Source organism: Xyrauchen texanus, chromosome 31 (genome assembly GCF_025860055.1).
Source record: "Xyrauchen texanus isolate HMW12.3.18 chromosome 31, RBS_HiC_50CHRs, whole genome shotgun sequence".
NCBI lineage: Eukaryota > Metazoa > Chordata > Actinopteri > Cypriniformes > Catostomidae > Xyrauchen > Xyrauchen texanus.
Genome location: NC_068306.1, coordinates 21145978 through 21170411, shown reverse-complemented (window position 1 = coordinate 21170411; position 24434 = coordinate 21145978). Strand labels below are relative to the sequence as shown.

The 24434-nt window shown below is 41.9% G+C and overlaps 1 protein-coding gene across 1 annotated transcript in view; it reads right to left on the bottom strand.

Moving 5' to 3' along the window:
* Positions 1–536: 536 nt before the first annotated feature.
* Positions 537–24434, bottom strand: part of LOC127624716 (alpha-1A adrenergic receptor-like) — a 37472-nt gene continuing 13574 nt past the window's right edge. Inside the window, exon 2 of the mRNA XM_052099569.1 lies at positions 537–1195. Coding sequence (XP_051955529.1) covers positions 624–1195 — 572 coding nt within the window. The 3' untranslated portion in view covers positions 537–623. The remainder of the gene's footprint in view (positions 1196–24434) is intronic.

Genomic DNA, 24434 nt, shown 5'->3' with positions numbered 1-24434 from the left:
CTTTTATTATATATTAGCTTCTCATGCCATCTGTTAATTTGTTTAAAAAGTTGTGTTGTGACACAGAAAATGAAAATCAGACAGGGGAGTGCCCTCACCAACAGAACCTCAGATCACAAGGATCATGGATATATCTCTAACTGTGAATCTAACTGAAGCATCATGGTCAGCCCAAAAAAGCATTATTAAAAAAACTGGCACAACATTAAGAATTGGCTAAGAGAGCATGAAGACCAAAAATGGAAATAATTGAAAGGAAGTTACCAGACCAGTGACCAAATTGTATAATTGATGCTCAGCTTGTTCAGAGCACATCTAGGGGCAGAGCTCATCACTTTATTCATGCAAAAGTTACTACAGTAATCTCCAGTGCACCAAAACAATTATTAACTACACACTCTTCATAATGTACAAAAATACAACAGTATGTATACATAATACACATACAGGGTTTGAAAAGGGGAAGATTTACACCCCATCTGTTTAATATAGCTACAGCAACTCACAATGCACAAGAAGATGCCCTATGTAGTTTATATCAATATGCAATATACAATAATCAATCAGATCCATCCAGAAAGAATTAAAAATAAAGAAATAACTGGCATCAAAGTCACTATTGACTACATTGTACTCTCAGGTGTGAGCCAGGATTTGGTCCTATGCTCTGCCTCTCCTTTCTCATTCTGTCCATTACCATGCTGAGGTCCTTTTTCATGGGGCCCACTATGGAACAGCAATGTAATTCTGCTGGGTTTGCAGGGACTCTTGCTCATTGCCTCAGAGCCAGGCTTAATCATACTATTGAAGGGGTGCCCAGATAAGGAGGAAGAGGAGGTGCAGGGGCCCCAGCCTGGAAGAAGGTGTGATGCTGGACGAGAGTCTACACTTCTGCTGCAGAGCCTTGGGCTGGGCTGCACTGAGGCCAGGGTCTGCTGACTGCCATTCATGCAAATCGAGCTGGTGTCTGCATAGGCCTGGTTTGCAGAGACGTTTTGTGAGCGGTAGTTGTAAGCCCTCCACTCCTGTTGTTTCCTCTGCTGACACTGGCACCAAAGGATGCGAATGAAGGCCTGCTTGAACTCACGACTGTAGCAGGGGTAAATGATGGGGTTCAGGCAGCTGTTAAAGTAGCCCAACCAGAATATCACCTTGAAGAATGTCTCAGGAGGACGTAAACTGGCATTAAAGGACCCTACAAAAGAGGAAATAATAGGTGGTCATTGGTGGACTTTCCTCACACGTGTATTGCTTGCTTTTTTATTCTTCACCAATAGATTTCTCAACACATTTTTTTCTGGGTTAACCACAGATGGATTTCAAAATGTTTGTCCACATTGTTTGTCTATGAGATCAAACAAGGATCTGGACCTCATCACATTCTAGTAGTTAAATTCAGCAGTTTTTCTCAACCATAAAAATAAGTGCAAAATGCAAAGTACAGCAGTTTCTATGTTTATGAAATAACCAGAAACATGGTAAATGCATGGACACAAACAAGTGAGTGCGATGCAGTGGGGTTCAAAAGTCTGAAATCACTTGTAAAACTGGTTCAGTTTTGCATTTCTCTAATTTAATATATATATATATATATATATATATATATATATATATATATATATATATATATATATAATATTTATTTATTACAAATTATATTATCAACAATTTAAATGAACAGTTGAATTAATGAATTAACATGAACTCCAGAAATTCTTCACATTTGTTATGTTCCAGTTTACTTTAATGACAGCATGCACTCAAGCTGCCATGAACTGCAGAAGTTAGTGCAAAACGTGATGACCCATGTTATTCCAGCATGATTTGCATCCAAAAAGCATCATGTGTGCTTCATTGGAAGCAAGGAAATCTGACCTTTTGCACAAAGGAGTTAACATGGTCAGTTTCACAAATTTGCTGATTTAATTAGTGACTTAGAGGTAGAGCAGAATATAAAATATTTCTTATTCATTACAGATAAAAATATTTATTTGTTTATCAAAATCCTAAAACATGAATATCCTCTTACCTACTGTGCACTCAGTAAGCTTTTACAACAATGCTTAAATCTAATTTCAAGTTCTTCAGCTCAAATGCTGATGTCTTTCGAGGAAAATGTATGGTGCTTTTATAATTTGAGAAGGTACATGTCAGTCCAGGGCCAAATGAGTCTTGGGTTCATTGCCACACTTCAAGAAGAGCCACAGGTGTGAGACCTCAGGTCAGCTTCTCTTCCTGCCAGTAAGTCAATTGTTTCATTCAATTAAGACATTCTCGCTCCTACCATCTCTAAATCACATGTCACTCAGATATCTCTGCCAGGGCAAAAGATAATTTAAGGCAATCTTCACTAATAGGGAAAAACTATCAATAATCTGTCATGTCTCTTGTAGCCACCATTTTTTAAGAAACTGAGGGAGAAGTCAAAATTAATTTTGTGGTTATCAATATTACAGTATGCTACAAATGCTGTTTATTGAGCTTAACTTGTATTTAACCTGGAACACTGTCTGCTGGGTAACAAACCATGCCAAGACTTAAAGGAATAGTTAAATAAAATAAAATATAAAATCTAATTGTGTTTGAAATGGTAGATAGCAGTTTCTTCTAATTTCTGTTTAGTCATCAAATTTTAGTAATTTATTTGCCCATGAAGAAATTGTTAATATATTAGGAAGAAAGTAATAATAGTACACACAGTAGTCCAGCAACCATGGATGGCATGTGTACATTAACAATTGCATTTTCTCCAAAAATACAGATTCAAATCAATTGTACTTTTACTTTGAAGTTGCAATCACGCGCTGGTGCTGATCCAGCACCAGCAGCAATCTACTGACAGTTTAAACAGCCTGGATCGCCTGCTTGGCTTGTCAGGGAGTGACCATCATGATTTGTGAATCAGAGGAACTTTTGATCCTGATTCTGAAGTTTTGATTCTGGCTGATGGAATACTCACTTCTGAGCAGGGCCGTATCAAGACAGTGTGGTGCCCCTGGGCACTATACCTCAAAAGCCACAATCAAGGTGATTTCTCAAATGTAATTTCCTAACTTGTCAAACTACATACATGTAGGCATATGAGCAGTGAGCACTATATTCAAATGTCTCAATTCAAAATGTACATCAATTCATTGACAGCGTCAATTCACGTTTGCCCACAAATAATAATAAATCTATCAGGTATCTTTAGCAGAACTGCTTCTTCCTTGATTTTGCGGAAGCAAAGGTGTCAACTACATCCCCAAAGTCCATTTCTTTGACCAAGTCCGATTCAATGGTAAGCAGGGAGAGTGCAGTCAATCGCTTCTGTGTCATTGTCGTCCTGAGCTCATTCTTCACTCGTTTCAATCGGGAGAACGACCTTTCACCTTCAGCATTTGTTACAGGCAGGGTTAGGAATATCCTGAGCGCAACAAAGACGCTTGGAAACGTGGTTTGGAGGCCATGTCTGTGTAGAAGCTGTAGCATTATTTTAGGAGATCGTGTTTTTTTCTTCCTGGACGAAAGTCTTAAATTGGATGAGCTCTTCTCCAAAGTCTTTGTCCAGATCATCCGAATATTTGGAGGAGAGTGCAGCAGCGCATTTATGCACACTATCACAGTCTTTGTCAGTGTTAAACAAAACACTAAATAGTTTGTTCAATTCTGTGTATAAGCCGATGCGTTTGGCAAGACAAGACAGCAACTTGTCCAAGATGACATTGTAGGTTTCCACTTTGAATCGTCGGCTGCCATGCAGGCCTAGTAGAGCATCACTTTCTCCTGATTCATCTGGAAAATATTTTCGTTTTTTGACTCTTTTGGTCTCCTCCTCATATAGGTGAGTAACTCCCTCAATATCTCGAGCGGCATTTTCGTACTTCTCAAACTGATCCCTCTGCAATGCCACATAAGAACTCAGTGACTCCAAAAGACGTTCTGCATTGTCTAAAGTTATGTCATGCTTTTGCAAAGTCTCAGTAGTGGCCTTGAACCTGGTTAGTATGCTATCCCAAACATTTGTCATAATCGCGGTCTCCAATTTATCAAGTTGAGCGCAGAGTGATCTAGCCTCATGTCTGGAGTCCCCCTTCTCCTCCCGATCGATGAAAAATCTGCCCAAAGCCTCTCTGATGGCCTTGTAGTTTTCCTTCAATGCCTTGGTCGAGTCCGCTCTGCATGTCCACCTGGTATTGGATAAGGGTTTTAGAGTCCTGATCACATCTGTGTTGTGGAACATTTTATCCCAGCGGTGTGTGGACTTAGCACAAAACACATAGAGAGACTGGAGCAAGTCGAAGAAATTTCTTGCATGTGGACAACTGTCCTCTATGCTGTTCACCCCCACGAGATTGAGTGAATGTGCAGCACAGGGCACATAATGAATCAGGGGATTTCTTTTTTTAAGATGAGCCTGAAGGCCATTGTATTTACCGGACATGTTACTGGCGTTGTCATAACTTTGGCCTCTGCAATTTGACAGGTCTAACTCAAGATCATTTATCATTTTCACGACACAATCAGCGAGGCTTTCTCCCGTGTGGCTATAAATAGGCTCAAAACCAACAAATCGCTCAACTACTTCGCCTTCATCACTGACACATCTAAAGATAAATGTCAGCTGGTCAGTATGTGACATGTCGGGCGTTGAATCCGTGATGATTGAAAAACATTTGGCATGCTGTAGTTCGGATGCGATCCTCCTCTTTACTTTCTCACCCATTAAACAAATGAGCTCATCACACACAGTAGATAACAGGTAAGATGTGGTGCCTCTTCCCTTTTGACCGCATTTCTCCAGGTGCTCTTTCAAGAATGGATCAAACTCTGCAATGAGTTCCAACAGTCCGAGATAATTGCCATTCCTCGATGAGCCCAGAAGTTCGTCCTCCCCCCTGAACGCTAAACCTCTCACACTCAAGAATTTGATTACAGCCACAACACGCTGCAAAACCTCTCTCCAATACTTTGCCTCATCATCTCTCTGTTGCCTGAGTAAGGCATCCACTGTGCCCACATTCCTTGATCTCCTTAAAAGGGCTAACATACTTTCACGATGGCTTGCACTCTTTTCATGAGCCGAAACTCGCTCAGGATGTTTCCAGTCAGAATGTCCAGATGTAAAAGCATTTTGCTGCAAGGACAGCAATTTGCATGCAAAGCAATAAACCATGCCTGTTGAAGGCGAGTAAATTAACCGATCTCTAGACACCACCTGTTTGTTTGGGAGGTGGCATTGCAAAAGATCATTTGTAAGAAATCGCTTTTTCATACTAGTGTCCCGTGCAGAGGCTGGGTATTTAGCTGCCCGATTGTGATAGGCGGCGGAACCTTTAGAAATAGCCAGTTCTATCATTAGCTCGGTTAGATCTCCAGATAGTGCAGGATCAGTTGAGAGGGTAAAATGATCCACAGGCTTCAGCGGCACATCTGGCCTGGAGGTGTCTTCATTGACGACATCACTAACGTCCTCATCTTCCCCCAGGTCTTCCTCGTCGCCATCTCCTTGGAGTGCACTCTCATGTACCTGGCTGGAAGTGCTTTCGACCATATCTCCAATGTCTATAAACGTAAATATGGTGCAAAATGTGAGAGCTTGTAGAATACGGTGAGAACTTTCTGAACAAAAAAACAAAAAAAAAAACCCGAAAAGGTAACTTATATTGTGAAAGGTAAATATAGGAGGTTTGAGGAAATCTGGAATCCTTTCTTAGTCTTTCTTGAACATGGTGGAAATGACGTACCAGTGGCTGATTGAGAAGCTGTGTCAAATAGTATGAGATAAGAAGCTTTTAGTTATTTTTTATTTTATTAATTTTTTTAAATTATTATTATTATTATTATTATTATTCTTAATGACTCTGTCCTTTACATTTGCAGAAGGCATTTTTATAAATGTCTTAAGCCTTGTATTTTTTTAAATATGTTTTTATTAATAAAGGCATAGAACCAGTTTATTTGTAGTGCACTAACAATAGTTTTATATAATTAGTTTATTAATTAAATTAATAAAAATTCAAAAAGACCTTGCGATATGTTTGGTAATTGTACCTGAATGAATTTAAAATTAATTTGCTGTATTTCAGATCAATATATTTGTTTTCCTTAATTTTAATTAACCCTAACTTTATTCTCATCTGAATTATAAATAATTGATTTCCGTATAAAATAATACTACCATTAAAACACATTTGATTTTTAATCAATGTAGAATGTGTAGCTTAAAAATAAACAGATTTGTGTGTGTGTTTGTGTGTGTTTTGTTGGGTGACAGTTGTAGGTTACAGTTTGACAAGAGTTTAGAGTGTGACAAAAGCACTTTGTTGTGTTTTATTGCGAGTGTACACGAATATAAGTAAACACTTTGCAGTTTGAATGATGTCCTGTATGAACAAAATGACGGAGTATGTTTTTATGTTTGATCGTGCCCACGGCTCTCTCTCTCTCACACACACACACACACACAGTTCGATCGCGACCACAGCTCTCTCTCTCTCACACACACACACACCAGTGGGGATTTCTTTAAGACTGCAAGGGAAGCTCAGCTTCCCCTATAATGTCAAAAAAATAATGGTCAAATATGTACTATTGTGTAAACAATTTATTGACTAAAAATGCATTAGAACACGTTCATCTCGAAGACGAGTTCGTTCAGAATCAGCTACATTACATATAGCAGGTTGGCTGACTCGATTTACTTCTCATACATTCCCAGTAAGCGTCAGTGCATTTCCCTGTTGAAGCCGAGCGTCCATTGACTTCAATGTGGCTGCTCTGAACAGTTTTTTCAGTGCTCCGAAAATAGACGGCCATTGGATAAATGCTGCGATTATGTCCCGCCCACGGACGCTCAGCGTCTCTGGGGGTGAATGAGGAGTGGGCTGGCCCGGACTCCGGGCTTCCGCGTGATGATTGGAGGATCTGTCGAAAGACTGCATCCCTTTTGATTGACAGCGAATCTGTACTATAAGAAGTCACTGAAGCTATTTCGCGCTCAGTCCCATCGCGGATTTCTCAAGTGTAGTCGAAAGACAAACTGCTGCAACCTATTTCTTTATATTTGTTTGGCGAAATTGCTAGTCAATTTGCATAATACATTTCACACAATTATACACCACATTCCTTGTTTCAGTTTTACCAAGTTTAATATATTAGAAAATGAGCTTCCCCTCTTTGAAAGACCAGCAGCCGCCACTGACACACACACACACACACACACACACACACACACACACACACACACACACACAGTTCGATCGCGACCACAGCTCTCTCTCTCTCACACACACAATTCGATCGCGACCACGGCTCTCTCTCTCTCACACTGTCACACACACAGTTCGATCGCGACCACGGCTCTCTCTCTCTCACACACACAGTTCGATCACGACCACGGGCGCGGCTCTCTCTCTCTCTCACACACACAGTTCGATCGCGACCACGGCTCTCTCTCTCTCACACACACAGTTCGATCGCGACCGCGCCTCTCTCTCTCTCGCTCTCTCTCTAGTCTCCACTGATCTACACTCACCTAAAGGATTATTAGGAACACCATACTAATACTGTGTTTGACCCCCTTTCGCCTTCAGAACTGCCTTAATTCTACGTGGTATTGATTCAACAAAGTGCTGAAAGCATTCTTTAGAAATGTTGGTCCATATTGATAGGATAGCATCTTGCAGTTGATGGAGATTTGTGGGATGCACATCCAGGGCACGAAACTCCCGTTCCACCACATCCCAAAGATGCTCTATTGGGTTGAGATCTGGTAACTGTGGGGGCCATTTTAGTACAGTGAACTCCTTGTCATGTTCAAGAAACCAATTTGAAATGATTCGAGCTTTGTGACATGGTGCATTATCCTGCTGGAAGTAGCCATCAGAGGATGGGTACATGGTGGCCATAAAGGGATGGACATGGTCAGAAACCATGCTCAGGTAGGCCGTGGCATTTAAACCATGCCCAATTGGCACTAAGGGGCCTAAAGTGTGCCAAGAAAACATCCCCCACACCATTACACCACCACCACCAGCCTGCACAGTGGTAACAAGGCATGATGGATCCATGTTCTCATTCTGTTTATGCCAAATTCTGACTCTACCATCTGAATGTCTCAACAGAAATCGAGACGCATCAGACCAGGCAACATTTTTCCAGTCTTCAACTGTCCAATTTTGGTGAGCTCTTGCAAATTGTAGCCTCTTTTTCCTATTTGTAGTGGAGATGAGTGGTACCGGTGGGGTCTTCTGCTGTTGTAGCCCATCCGCCTCAAGGTTGTGCGTGTTGTGGCTTCACAAATGCTTTGCTGCATACCTCGGTTGTAACGAGTGGTTATTTCAGGCAAAGTTGCTCTTCTATCAGCTTGAATCAGTCAGCCCATTCTCCTCTGACCTCTAGCATCAACAAGGCATTTTCAGCCCACAGGACTGCCGCGATACTGGATGTTTTTCCTTTTCACACCATTCTTTGTAAACCATAGAAATGGTTGTGCGTGAAAATCCCAGTAACTGAGCAGATTGTGAAATACTCAGACCGGCCCGTCTGGCACCAACAACCATGCCACGCTCAAAATTGCTTAAATCACCTTTCTTTCCCATTCTGACATTCAGTTTGGAGTTCAGGAGATTGTCTTGACCAGGACCACACCCCTAAATGCATTGAAGCAACTGCCATGTGATTGGTTGATTAGATAATTGCATTAATGAGAAATTGAACAGGTGTTCCTAATAATCCTTTAGGTGAGTGTATATAATGACATTCTATAATAGATCAGTGTCTCTCTCACACACACACAGTTCGATCGCGCACGCACACACAAACACACACACACACACACACACACACTCCAGCATTGCAATCTTGATCAGACTGTTCATTATGCGAAATAGAGCGATATGTATCGCTATTTAGTTTTATTTATTTTTATACCGTGTATTCTCCGTGTAAATTCGTGCACCGAGACGTGACGCCCGTACCGTTTCGGTTCAATACGAATAACTTACATGTACCGTCCCACCCCTAATATTTATCTTCATTAATGTCCTCTTCCTCACCCGAGTCTTCCTCGCTCCTGTCTCCCCAAGGACAAGGAGAATGTCCTCATTCAGCCTGGCGGTCATCGCCGACGCCCTGACTAACATTAGCAGCTGCTGCATCTCCCCGCTAGCAGCGCCAGCGGTGTCAGACTTAGTGCTGCTGGTGTCTGCAATTCCGTGTTCTCCCAAAAACTAGTGATTTAACAAAAAATTTGTCGATCCCTGGAACATTTTTTATTGTAGCTAAACGTCTAGCATCCTTCTCTTTCTTTAATCTTCTTTTTGAAACCACTCAATTGCCGTCTGTCCATTTTGGATTTTGATTCATTTTCTGTAGCTGTTAAAAAATGACACATTTGCGCGTAATTGTTGTGGACCAACTCAACTGTGACAGATTGGGAGGGGAGTGATAGTGGTCATGTAATCTTCATTTATTTATAATTTATTATTATTATTATTGTTAAATTAGTGTTCATAAACAAGTTATGTATGGTCTTTCAAGAATTTCAAGTTAATAATATAACAATTTACGAAAAATATTTTTAAAGCTTGTGTCATGTGGTGCCCCCTAGTGGTTGTGAATGGTTGGTGCCCCTGGGCACTGGCCCAAGTGCCCTTATGGATAATCAGGCTCTGCTTCTGAGGAAGATATTAGATGAGAGCACAACGGGAAAAAAACGCTTCAGAGTAACACATGCTTCAGAGTAAGATTTTTAAGCATTCCACAGGATGCTGGATCTGCTGAAGTTGTGTGAGGTTTGTGTATTACATCTGTTTATACTAGATATGCGCATATTTGCAGACACCATATGATATAAATGTTATAGGTATTTGACCTTTTTATCATTAGACAAGACAGTTCAAAGTTATACGGAACTGTTGAGGAGAGGGAGAATGAAACAGGCGAGCACTTCAGCATTATGAGCTCAAACGCGTCTGCCGCGGCTCTGATATGCGGACTGTTTTGCGAGACTGTGTTGCACTGTTATTGCAGTAAAACGATGGCATGTAACAACAAAATGAACCATTTATATGTTTCAATGCTTCACATGCAAGCAGGCGATTCTCTGCGGCAGCATCCTAAAAACGGGAAAATTTAGTGGCCGGTGCGATAATTAAAAAATCGTAATATTGGCCGATTTCGTCTCAGCGACATATCGGTCAACCCTTACTTAGGACCCCCATAAGCTTAGAAACGGCCCTGCTAATGGTACAGCTCTGCAATCAACTAGATTCTCTGGGACAGAAATGTAAACTGTGCTGGGAAGGGGAGAAGATTTATGTCATATGGTAATTATTTAATGTTACAATACAATAATTCAAATATTTCTGAAGTTGATACCAGCTTATCACAACAAATAATCACACTAATTTGTTATGTAAGAATTGTACTCAAGTAATTACTCAAGATTACTAAACAGTCAGAAATAAAATAACATTAGGCTACATCAATAAATAGATATAATTAAAATGATTAAAAAAAAAAAACAGTTTTAGCTAACAGCTTATATGCTTTTTTTTAACCGTAGTATCAAATATTCAATTAAACATTCAGAATGAAATGCTACACAGAGCCTCATTACAACTGGTCTTCACTGTATAAAATATACTTTTTAAAGCTAATAAGATATCCAGACAAGAACAGTGAGTGGTTTTCTCTTTTTCTTGTTATGGTTATTTAATTAATATTAACAACAGCAACGGGTCTATTATGTTACATTAACACTGATACTTTGATACAAATCTTTTTAATACTTTGAGTTTACATGAATATCTCATCAAAACGGGTATTAGGCGGAATTTTGCAATGTACAATTTCGAGCGTTCTCAGAGCACGAATGTGAGCGCACAAAATGCCGCCTGTTCAGTCAAACCACGCCGCTATTATTAGATCGCTAGCAAAATATAAAATAACGCGACCTGTATTATTTTCAACAGCAGAATAAGAACTTTGTAATAAGACCATGGCTATAGCACAAATATAGCAGGTTACTTTTTCATTAATGTCATTCAGGCTACTTTCTCTTTAACTTGACCCTTCAAAAATCCACACTGACAAGCGTTAATGTCGAGCCCCGCTGAACTTCAAACCAAACTATTTACCGGTTCCAAATTAAATCGAAATCAAATCACAGATTGACATGAAATGACAGAATGAGTGAAAAGACTATTATCTAGTACTTGCTTTGCCTCTCTTCACGATGGCAGTGATTCCCGCTCTGTTGCTGACGCAATGAGGTATTAGGCCGTCAACTATCGCTCTCTAGTGGCATCTTCATGTTACAGAAATGGCGGGTTTAAAGGTTAAAAAACACTGTAACAAAAATGAAAACTAAATCTTATTAAAAAATATTTTTATTTTATTTCAGTTATGTCCGAGCCATGGAATTTTTTTTTTAATTAATTTTTATTTTCAGTTTTTCCAATTATGTTATTTCTTATTTCAGTTTACGATTTTTTTTTATTTTTTTTTTTTTACATTTAGTTTTAGTCTTAGTTTTAGTTTAGGATGATAAACTGGGATAAATGGGAATTCATTGTCAGTAATTTGTTGTACTGTCCCGTACTTTGCACATGTTTGCACGTGCACTTTATATAGGTATAAATAGCTAGTTATTTTGGTATTTTATTTCGTTGTGTTGTCTCATGTGGTCCTGTGTTGGTCCTTTGTTGATTTTATGTAGCACCATGGTCCTGGAGGAACGTTGTCTCGTTTTGCTGTGTACTACTAACTGTATATGGTTGAAACGACAATAAAAACCACTTGACTTGTAACCTTAATATCTTCAAAAGATATCTGATAGGTGTGGGTGAGAATCAATATTTAGTTTTTGTTGTGGTTTTTACCATCAATCCCCAATTTCACATTCTTCTTTTGTTTTTGGCAATTCACATCCTTATAACCACATACTGGGCAGGGAGGAGAACTTATAGTAATAAAAAGACCTAAAAAGGACTTTAATATAAATAACTGTTTCTCACCCACACCAGTAATATCACTTCTGAAGATGTAGTTTAAACCACTGGAGTCTTATGGATCACTTTTATGCTGCCTTTATGTGCATTCTGAAGCTTCAACATTTTGTTACTATTCACTTGCATTGTGAGGACCTACAGAGCTGAAATATTCTTATAAATATCTTAATTTGTGTTCAGCAGAAGAAAGAAAGTCAAGTTTTATGAGAACAAAATTTCAACTTGATAACATGCTTAAACTGTCCACCATGAAAAATGTCACAGTATGTTTGAGGTCTAAAGAGACCACAGAAATAAACTAGGGATGTAACCATTCTCTGTAAAAAAAAAAAAACAGAAAACAAACAAACCATACAGTTCGTCACCCACGGTTTGGTAAGCGTTTGCATCGTGGTTGACCTCAAGTTTAATGACGGATCTGGATCATATAGTTTTGCGAAGAAAATAAAGCGCCAAATAGACATGCGCAGTTGTAACCTCAGCTAATGTGTCTGTATCGCTCTGTAGACACCGTAGACACTGTAGAGAAGCCTCGCTGCATTATTCAAGTCTCCTGTCTGGGAACTTTGTCTTTATGCAGTCAATTACAACAGCAGTGGTCATAAAACTTTTACAAAGAAGGAACTGTTTGCAAACAATGTTCGACGTGAGTGCCGTAGGCTATACTGATAAATACATCGATGCTTGATTAGTTATTTACACTGACACAGAGCTGCAGATGAGCCCGAAACTTTAAGCTGGCTCTCGGTGCCTGTTCGGACAGACATGAAACAAGAACTAAAGCGCTTGGAGCGTTCATAGCCAAATTTATGTTTCCCTTTCTCCTTTCATGAAGATGTGGGATTTCAGTTTATGATTAAAATACTCATGTTGTGTTACGACATCCCTTATAGCATCCAATTTAACAGCAAGTACTTTTGAAATGTATTCCACTACAGATTACAGAATACATGCTGTAAAATGTAATTTGTAACGTATTTCATTAGATTACTCAAGGTCAGTAACGTATTCTAAATACTTTGGATTACTTCTTCAGCACTGGTAGATTTTTTTCACTTGTTTTGACTATAAAAACTGCCAGTACACTAAGACAACATACACATGTTAAAAAAAACATAAAATATCTTACGCAGTGTTGTAAAGATAATATGATTTTTGCCATAATATCAAAGATCTTACTAGAAAAAAGAAATTATGACCCAATGTGAATTTTCTTAGTAAAATATATAATCAAGCCATGTAACGTGCATGTAAAATGCATTTTAGCTCAGCGTAAAGCTGACAATTTACACAAGGTTTATTTCTATTTCTTCTGCTCCAAAGTTACTTCAAACTTCTCTGTCTGTTCGTATTAATGTAACACATTACAAGAAAGTGTTTCACCGCTGTTCAAATACACTTTGACATCATTTATATGTATAAATGTTTCCATCTGAAAGGACTAAAAATTAAATGAAACAAATGACAATAAAATGTGAATGTGAAAATAAAGTAATCTCTTCATTAATCAAAATTATTTTTGAATGTAACTGTATTCTAAATACCAATGATTTAAATTGTAACTGTAGTGGAATGCAGTTATATTTTGTATTTTAAATACATAATCCCATTAGATGTATTTTGTTACTCACCAAACCTGACACAGCACTACTTTTCAAAACTTGATCCGACACTGAATGCTCCAGCAGCCTAATTTACACTTAGAAAACTGCTGATGTTGCTATAACAATGCAAAAAGCACTTACCAATTTTCTTGACTTAAAAATCAGTCCTCCTTTCCTGTTTAATAAATTAAGCAATCACGCGGTCATGCAGAACATCTCGTGTTTTTAAATCCATAAGGTCTCTTTCTCAATTGCAATACCAGCAGTGATCTCGTGCTCTTATTTTTCAAATTACGTACATCATTTAAAGCATGATTGCATCACTCAAGGCCAGCTAGAAGACCTCGACTGGGACATATCCTAAAGACCACACCCAACAAGAACAAATAAATCAGTCTTATTGGCTGATGAATCTGACTTTAGTTGCCCAATCATTTGCACTGTTGAGGGATTCTGAAGAAATTCTGAAGGCCTGACAGGGTGGAGCTCAGACTCACACATAGGCGGAAATCGCGGGGGGGTCAGGACCCCCCCATCTGAGGGTTGTCCCCCCCCTAAAATATCATTAAAATATGTATACTGAAAATAATATAATGATATATTCTTAAAATAATTGTATAAGAAATAAAATAATACAAATGGGGCAACAACAAAAAACCCCTTGGTGTCCCCTTCAAAAATTGCTCTTGAGAATTATTATGTTTATTGTCCCCCCAACATTTTGATGAAATTTTCGCCCCTGGACTCACACGCTGCTTAGGGGCATGCGATTTGTGAAACAGTTGTCACACTTTGCTTGTAAGCATCAAGGAATAAATTCTGACTGGATAAACTTTTTCTCCATTTGTTTGTAGATTAATTAAGAGTGGAAAGCGATTTAAAATACATAGGCAAAAAGGTGATTGAGAATGAAAGGATGAAAAATATGTATTTATTTGGCATGCCAGAAGGCTTTGCTGGCCCTGAGAATTCGCCACTGATAATACATCTATAATACACTGTTTACACAAAATAGTTACAATCAGGACCTTAAAGACAAAAAAAAAAAAAAAAAAACTCCCCATTGAAACCCATTAAAACAACAATATTTTATCCCAGTGCAATTAAAGCATAAAATCATCAATTCTATGATATTATGCTTTCATTCCAGAGCCAGGGCTAGAGTTGCAGCGATATACCGGTTTCACAGTATATAACGGTTTGAAAATTGACTGTTATCATACCATGTACATTTGCTTATCTACGGTATTGAGAAAAAAATGCAACCGGACGGAGAATTTTTCCTCTGCCTTACTCGTCAACTTGCGTCACACACACACAAACACACACACACACACACATACACACACACACACACACACACACACACACACACACACACACACACACACACAAATGCAGCGGAGAAAATGTCAGAGAGAAGCGAGGAGAGGGGGTCTGACATGGTAAATGGTCTGCACATGAGTGTGTGTGTGTTGTGTGAGTTAAAGCAGTGTTTCTCAACTGGTCTATTTGGACTTGGTCGCGGAGAGATATTTCGGCGGCCGCCCAAGTGATTTACTATTTAGGACTGCCGAGGCAGATTTAATGATAATCTCGCAAAAAAAAAAATCAGGCCCTCCACATGGTTTAATGTGGCCTGCGGCTCATTTATCGTAAAAGCGTTTTTTTTTATTGGATGTTTCAGTTAACTTGCATAGGGACCTAACGCATCTCTACAAGTGTTTAACATGATCAGGGTTACCAGATAAGAAATGAAACACCCCCAGTTTGAGATTTATTCTTGCGCAAATTGGAAATATTCCTCCTAATGTTATACTTATTTTGTGCAATCTGGCAACCATGCACACGAGTGCATTTTTTCTGTCTTTCGCTTTCACCTTTGAACAAATTTAGCGATCTGTAGTGCAATATTCTGCTCAAGGAAAAGTGTTATACAGCTTACTCTGAGTCCATTCTTGAGGCTGCTTGTGATGTTTGGTGCTACTTTGCAGGTAAACTTTCTCAGTGATTAAATTAAATATAAAAGTAGATCTCGGCATCATTGACATGCGAGCAAAAGCAAGCCAGAGACGAATATGTATGTGTATTTTTTATTTGTGCAATTGAGAAATGTTAAAGTCCCTTCACACATGTATGTTAATCTAACTCATGCAGTAATCATTTATCATAGTCATGCAGCCTGTGTTATTCAGTTGTGTGCTGAAAGTCAAACGTTGACATCAACAACAAAAATAATGTCACTTGATGCATGTCCTTGTACTGGAAAACCATGTATAAAACTACGCAACATAAAAGGAAATGCAGCCCAGGATACATTAAATACAGGTTATGTATGGCAGGTCGCCACTTGATGTCCAATGTAAAATCTGTCCTGAAGCAAAACCAGTTGAGAAGCACTGAGTTAAAGGTACAGACAGGAGCTGACTACAGTATATATTAACTGTTAATAATCATAGGATATTAATTCAAAAGCTCACACAGCTGATGTTTTTTTCATTTAGTAGTTCATTTAACATGTAAACTAACATGCTATAGTTATATAACATGTTATAGTTACATTTTTATCATGTTTATAATTCAATTTATTATTATAATTCAGTTTAGCTGTCTTATTTTTTCTATTTATTTTATTTTCAAAAGGGAGACTTTTTTACACATACCTGTACTTCAATAAAATATATGGTTTCAAGTTTCAATAAAGTGTTTGCTCAAACACTAAATAAATAAATAACCCTTTTGTTTTCACTGATAATAAAAATTGTGTAATACCGTATACTGTGATACCGTGATACCGTGAAACGGTTGAAAATGTCATACCGTTGCAACCCTAAGATAAACTTATTTGGTTCAGATGGTGTCAAGCGTGTGTGGCAGAAACCAGGTGAGGAGTACAAAGACAAGTGTGTCTTGCCTACAGTCAAGCATGGTGGTGGGAGTGTCATGGTCTGAGGCTGCATGAGTGCTGCCAGTACTGGGGAGCTACAGTTCATTGAAGGAACCATGAATGCCAACATGTACTGTGACATACTGAAGCAGAGCATGATCCCCTCCCTTCAGAGACTGGGCCGCAGGGCAGTATTCCAGCATGATAATGACCCCAAACACACCTACAAGACGACCACTGCCTTGCTAAAGAAGCTGAGGGTGAAGGTGATGGACTGGCCAAGCATGTCTCCAGACCTAAACCCTATTGAGCATCTGTGTGGCATCCTCAAACGGAAGTAGCACAAGGTCTCTAACATCCACCAGCTCCATGATGTCGTCATGGAGGAGTGGAAGAGGACTCCAGTGGCAACCTGTGAAGCTCTGGTGAACTCCATGCCCAAGAGGGTTAAAGCAGTGCTGGAAAATAATGGTGGCCACACAAAATATTGACACTTTGGGCCCAGTTTGGACAATTCACTTAGGGCTCCCTTTTGTTGCCAGCGGTTTAGACATTAATGGCTGTGTGTTGAGTTATTTTGAGGGTACAGCAAATTTACACTTTTATACAAGCTGTACACTCACAACTATACATTGTAGCAAAGTGTAATTTCTTCAGTGTTGTCACATGAAAAGGTATAATCAAATATTTACAAAAATATGAGGGGTGTACTCACTTTTGTGAGATACTGTAATTACAAGATAACATTGTCAAACTAAAAAGGCTGATCCTCAGTAATCAAATGTAAAAAAGAGAGTTAAACATAAAATATTACCACACACTGTCCCAGCCTTTTGCTTCATCAACCTAAATAACAGAACAAGAATTAACCAACAAATTGTTTAAGTTAGAGACATGTGATTTTTCCTGGCAAAAGGACTGCATTCTAAAGTGTCCGAAGTGGCACTATTTTGACTTAATCTCGGTTATGTACGTAACCCATTTTACTGAGGCCAGAGCCAGCAGTAGTGCAGTCTTCATGGAAAGCATGCGTAAATCAGTCATGTCCAAAGGCTCGAAGGGAGACCCTACCAGAGCTTTTAGGACCAAAGTTAGGTCCCAAGTCGGGGCTGTAGCCGGCCAAGGAGGATTTAATCGTCTTGCTCCTCTAAGGAAGTTTAGGATTAAATTATGTTTGTCTATAGTGGCGCCGGCTTCAGGTGAGTGATATGCAGATATAGTCACCACATAAACTTTGAGCATTGATGAAGTGAGTCCTTTGTCTTATCGCTCTTGTTTCATGGTAAATGGTAAATGGTCTGCAGTTATATAGCGCTTTTTTAATCTTAGAGGTTACCAAAGCGCTTTACACTGTGTCTCATTCACCCATTCGCACTCACATTAACACACCAATGGCGGCAGAACTGCCATGCAAGGCGCTAGCCTGCCATTGGGAGTAACTTGGGGTTCAAGTACCCCAAGGACACTTCGGCATGTGGAGCCATGTGGGCCGGGAATCGAACATGTATGGGGAAGTTTAATGAGTCTTTGCATGTGAAAATTGCACTACGCCACCATGAGTGGTGGTGGCGTAGTGGGCTAATGCACACAACTGTTAATCAGAAGGTTGTTGGTTCGAAACCCACAGCCACCACCATTGTGTCCTTGAGCAAGGCACTCCGGGGGGATTGTCCTTGTAATAAGTGCAATGTAAGTTGCTTTGGATAAAAGTGTCTGCCAAATGCATAAATTTAAATGAAAGACACCAATCAGTGAACACATTCCATTTTAGCGCATAGAGGTGCTCTGGCCTTTAAAATGGTGTTCATGACTGAATGTGTCAGTTCTGGCATGTTTAGCATGCTGCATATTCAGGGGCCACACATGCAGGTTCCACAGCTTGGCTGGAACGATTTCTGCTTTGCCGAATATTTCCCAGATCCATTATTCAGACGGACAAATTCATTTCGCTCTCAGGAAAAGGAGATGATACTCGATCCACAGGAGGAGGTGATGCATCAGTCTCATCAATGGCAGCGAATGAATTCCACCATGACAGTTTAAATACTCCACAGCTGTCATGTTGTCTGAGTGAACCAGAACATAACAATTCGATATTTCTGACTGAAAAGCCTTAAAGGCTAGGAATACAACCAATAGCTGGTCCTCACACCTGTCCATGTGCCAAAAGTCAGGCATACATTGCACACCGCCCCCCCAACCTGTGTTGGAAGCATCCGTAGTCACCACTTTCCAAATCTGCCACAGCATGACACCTAACTGGTAAAAGGCAGGAGCTGACCAAGGTGCTTGAGCAGCTATACAGCGCTGAGAGATTTATAAAAAAATTATATTTAACATTTAATATTTTACCTTGTGCTTCAGCTTTTTTCTCCTTTTCTACTGTTTCAACTGCGTGTTTTTACCACGCGCACTCGTTTTCTCTCTTTTTTCTTTATTCTGCTTGTCTAAGCTTGACGCCGTGCATTCATTTTCTCCACTGTGTTTTGTGCGTATTATTGCATCAAACATCTGCTGATTAGGAACCACATTGATCTCAAACCCTCGCCGCTCAACAACCATAACAACAACAACAACAACAAACAATTGCGGTAAGGTTGATATTTTGTTCCTGCATTGCATGCCACATGTTTACTTCCGTCAGCAGTGAGGGATTTACATGTGAATTAGTCAGGCTGATGGAGAAGGTTAATGAGTTTGAGACACACATCCGAATGCTAGTGGAGGTCAGTGAGAAAGAGAAGCTAGTAGATACTGTTTCTGATGCGGGTAGAACAGTGAGCAACACTGTTCCACTGTTCCGGCTGAAGACTTCCCGTAGCAGGTGACGTCTCGGTGGAATACTCGCTCAGCAAATCGACACCACTCTCCTGTTCTTGTTAGGGTTTCCAATCGATTCTACCCACTCAGTGATGCACCCACTGAGATTCATGTTGAAAGAGCCTTAATAATTGTTGATTGTATTGTAAGGAACATGGAAATTGAGACTCCAGCCACCGTTGTTAAATACATTTCCGGGGCTCGAGCGTCTGACATCAGATCAAATTTACAAGTGCTGGCTAATGCTGAACTCTCACGCTAAAATTGTCTAAAATGTTGGCACTAACGATGTCCGGCTTTGCCAGTAGAAGATCACTAAAGATAATGTTAAAGAGGTGTGTTTTTTAGTAGATTAGTGTCACTGAATGGCTGGAAGTCTGAGTGGTGTCCGGTAAATAGCATAGGATTTATAGACAATTGGAAGAGTTTTTGGTGTAGACCTGACCTGCTAAAGAAAGACGAACTCTCTAGTAATTTGGCTCATAGTCTAAATAGTGACAGTATTTGTCTAACTGGGGCCCAGGTCAGAAAGTTTATATACACATATAAGATAAACATAATATAAAGGTAGGGCTACTAAACATTAGATCCCTTTCTACCAAAACACTAACTCTAACTCTAACACTACTCAGAGGACAGGCTATAAGTTTAAGTCTTTTGAACTAATAATGCTTTATGTGGCACCGTCAGATATAAATAAAAAATCTCTGTCATCTTTTGCCCTTGCTGCAGTATACTCAGATTTCCTTGGTGAATTTGCAAATCGTCTATCAGATATATTAGTTAATGTAGATAGAGCTTTAATTGTTAGTGACTTCAACATTCACATAGATAATAAAAATGACACATTGGGATTATCGATATTCTAAACTCTCTTGGAGTCAGACAAATTATGATAGGACCAACTCATTGTCATCCACTAGATTTAATTCTGTCATATGGAGTTGATATTGATGTCATATGGAACAGATATTCTGCAACAAGAGTGATGACATCACTGATCATTACCTCGTCACTTGTATGCTGCGATCAGCTAATATAACTCAGTCTACACCCTGCTATCATTCAGGTAAACTGTTCTTTCAACTACTAAAGATAGCTTCACTAATAATCTTTCGGAATTGTCTCACATACTCAGTAAGCCAAAATGTTTTGAATAACAATGTAATAACAGACAATATAAATACAGTCTTCTCTAGCACTATTGACAGTGTTGCCCCCTTCGATTAAAGAAAATTCAAGAAAAAGCCTGCTCAGTTGTACAATGATCACATTCATGCTCTCAAGATAGCGGCTCGGAAAATGGAGCGTTAGTGGAAAAATACAAAAATTAGAGGTATTTCATGTTGCATAGAAGGATCTCATCTCAGATCTCAACTATGTTAATTTCTACAGAGAATTGGTATATTTGAACAATTTAGTCAGGATTTAGGTCCCATCACAGTACAGAGACTACACTTATCATTTGATCACGGCTGCATTTCTCTTCTAGTGCTTTTAGATCTTAGTGTTGTCTTCGACACGATAGACCACGACATTCTCTTAAATAGGCTGGATAATTATATTGGCATTATAAGGCTTGCATTAACATGGTTTAGGTCCTGTTTATCAGACCACTACCACTGTGTATGGGTAAATGAGTAATTGTCAAATAAAAAAAAAAAGTGTGGAGTGCCAGAGGGATCTGTTTTAAGGCCTCTACTTTTCTCCTTATACATGTTTCCCCTGGGAGATATTATCAGGAATCATGGAGCAAGTTTCCACTCTTATGCTGACGATACAAATTTCCTTCTACTCAATTCCAACAAAACAGAGGTACTAATTATTGGACCAAAAACATTTAAAAATAAGCAGCTAAAATTTAATTTGACGCTTGATGGATGTACTGTTACATTGTCTTCTACAGCGAAGAACATTTCCAGTGTTTGTAGAACAGCATTCTTCCACCTCAGAAATATTGCGAAGTTACGACACATGCTCTACTTTAGTTAGGTCTGCTGGAAAGCTGCTTAAAAACAATGCGTGTTTGTCACGAACCCCGTTACTCTGCCCCATCTCCGCTTCCTCGGGCACGCACACATACACTTCCCGCTCCCTCACTCCGCCCCCTTGAGCTCGTACGCTCTTTTTCCTCCCTCGAGCACTCACGCTGGTTTTGCCATTACGAGCTCTCGCTCGTAAACCATCTCCTCCCTCTGGCGCACTCACTTCCAATCCCCCAGAACATTATGACCACCTACACTCACGCGCTTCTTATCTCCACACATTAGTCTCACCTGCACTCGTCTCATCCCCTGTCATTGTTTACACCTGCACCTTCCCCTATAAATACCCAGCACTTCTGTTTCACGGGTGTTGGTTATTGTATTTAGTTCCCCGTAGTTTTGCCCCGCTAGTCTCGCCTAGTTCTGACCTCCCCTCTGTTTGATTATCTCTTAGCTTGCCAACTCCCTATTCCTCTCGTTTCCCTGTCTTTGTTCCCGCTAGTCTCGTCTAGTTCATCGCCCTACTTGTTAACTGTTTTCCCCGCTTATCGTTCACCTCCCTCATTAGATCTGCCCCCTTGTTTATATCGTTGTTTCCCCGGCTTCCGACCTTACGCTCCCCCTCGACTACTCTCACTGGATTTCCCTTGTTTTGTACTTTTGCCTGCACTGCTTTTAAATAACATTAAAAGCAGTTTCATCCAACATTGTGACTGTCTCATCTTGTGTGTGTGTGACCGGGTTACAGAATAACCAACCTCACCGTTGACAGTCACAATGCCCCGCGCTCAGGATTCGCGCAGCTCACTCGAGCGGAGAAACACGTCACATTCGGCGCGCGGAGCTACTGTGTGGAGAGAGGACCACGCGCTCTCGGCCCGGGGGCAGCAGGTAGGCATAATGTCTGATTTATGTCACCCTGTTTTACCTGTGTCTGCCCCCGAGCCCGTTTATGCATCTAGTGCATTTCTGAGCGCCGTGCACTCTTCGGGCGCTAACCTAGGGTTATTTATGCGAGGTAGCGGTTGTGTGGCTCTTAGCCCCGCCCTCGACATCATGGACCCAGCGGCCCAACTCATGGTTTTAGCGTCAGGGAGCCAAACCTTGGAGGCTTATGTCTCTGATTTTTGTGCCCTGGCCAGCCAGGTGAATTTTGATGAGGTGGTTCTGAAGGACATTTTTCAAGATGGACTGAATGAGCCAGCCTCATCATACATGCCTGGTGGTCGCTGCTCTCTCAACCTGGTTCAGTTTATTGACCTCGCCCTGCTGTGCGTTGGTTCCTCGTTTACTGTGGGGGAGGCAGATACTGAACCAGCGCTTTACACGGCCCCCAAGCCTTACACGGCCCCCGTCTTGAAGCCTACTACGGCCCCCGTCTTGAAGCCTACTACGGCCCCCGTCTTGAAGCCTACTACGGCCCCCGTCTTGAAGCCTTACACGGCCCCCGTCTTGAAGCCTGACACGGCCCCCGTCTTGAAGCCTGACACGGCCCCCGTCTTGAAGCCTTACACGGCCCCCGTCTTGAAGCCTGTCACGGTCCCAGTCCCTATGCCTGACACGGCCCCAGTTCCGGGGCCTGTCACGGCCACAGCCTCGAAGCCTGGCACGGCCAGCGAGTCAACGCCCATGCCTGCCACGGCCAACGAGCCAGCGCCCACGGCCAACGAGCCAGCGCCCACGGCCAACGAGCCAGCGCCCATGCCCGCCTCGGCCAACGAGCCAGCGCCCCTGTCTGCCACGGCCGGTGTGCCAGCGCCCATGTCTGCCACGGTCAGCGAGCCAGGGCCTGTAGCCTCGACCGTCCCCATGGCCACGTCCCCTGTTGGCCGAAGACGTAAGAGAAGGAAGAGGGCCCCTTCTCCCCAGTCTTGTCTTGTGTTCAAGACCGCAGAGGGTCCCTCAGAGTCGTCCACGGCTCTGCAGACCTCTGCTCCGCCCCCAGAGTCTCCCACGGCTCTGCCGGGCTCTGCTCCGCCCCCAGAGTCTCCCACGGCTCTGCCGGGCTCTGCTCCGCCCCCAGAGTCTCCCACGGCTCTGTCGGGTTCTGCTCAGCCCCTCTGAGCCCTCCCGGGCTCCGCCTCCACGAGTCTCCAAGGGCCCCTCACGAGCCTCCCAGAGCTCTACCCCTCAAGTCCCTCAGGGCTCCACCCTTCAAGCCTCTCACGGCTTCGCCCCTCGAGTCTCTCAAGGCTCCATCCCTCGAGTCTTTCATGGCTCCACCCCTCAAGCCTCTCACGGCTTCGCCTCTCGAGTCTCTCAGGGCTCCATCCCTCGAGTCTTTCATGGCTCCACCCCTCAAGCCTCTCACGGCTTCGCCTCTCGAGTCTCTCAGGGCTCCTCCGCCTCTCAGGGCGTCCCCTCTCGAGTCTTTCATGGCTCCACCCCTCAAGCCTCTCACGGCTTCGCCTCTCAAGTCTCTTAGGGCTCCACCCCTCAAGCCTCTCACGGCTTCGCCTCTCGAGTCTCTCAGGGCTCCTCCGCCTCTCAGGGCTCCGCCCCTCGAGTCTTTCATGGCTCCTCTCCTCAAGCCTCTCACGGCTTCGCCTCTCGAGTCTCTCAGGGCTCCTCCCCCTCTCAGGGCTCCGCCCCTCGAGTCTCTCAGGGCTCCTCCCCCTCTCAAGCCTCTCAGGGCTCCCCCTCTCGAGTCTTTCAGGGCTCCTCCTCCTCTCAAGCCTCTCAGGGCTTCGTCTCTCGAGTCTTTCAAGGCTCCCCCCCTCAAGCCTCCCGAGCCTCCCAGGGCTCTGCCTCCCGAGCCTCCTATGGCTCTGCCTCCCGAGCCTCCTACGGCTCCCCCTCCAGAGCCTCCTATGGCTCCACCTCCCGAGCCTCCCAGGGCTCGGCCACTAGAGGCTCCTATGGCTCTGCCTCCCGAGCCTCCTACGGCTCCCCCTCCAGAGCCTCCTACGGCTCCACCTCCCGAGCCTCTCATGGCTCTGCTCCCTAAGACTCCAGAGCCTTCTAGAGATTCGCCTCCCGAGCCTCCTACGGCGCCACCTCCCACGGCGTCACCTCCCCCGGCTCTGCCTCCAGAGCCTACCAGGGCTTCACTCCTGGAGCCTTCTACGGTGCCACCTCCCACGGCGTCACCTCCCTCGGCTCTGCCTCCAGACCCTACCAGGGCTTCACTCCTGGAGCCTTC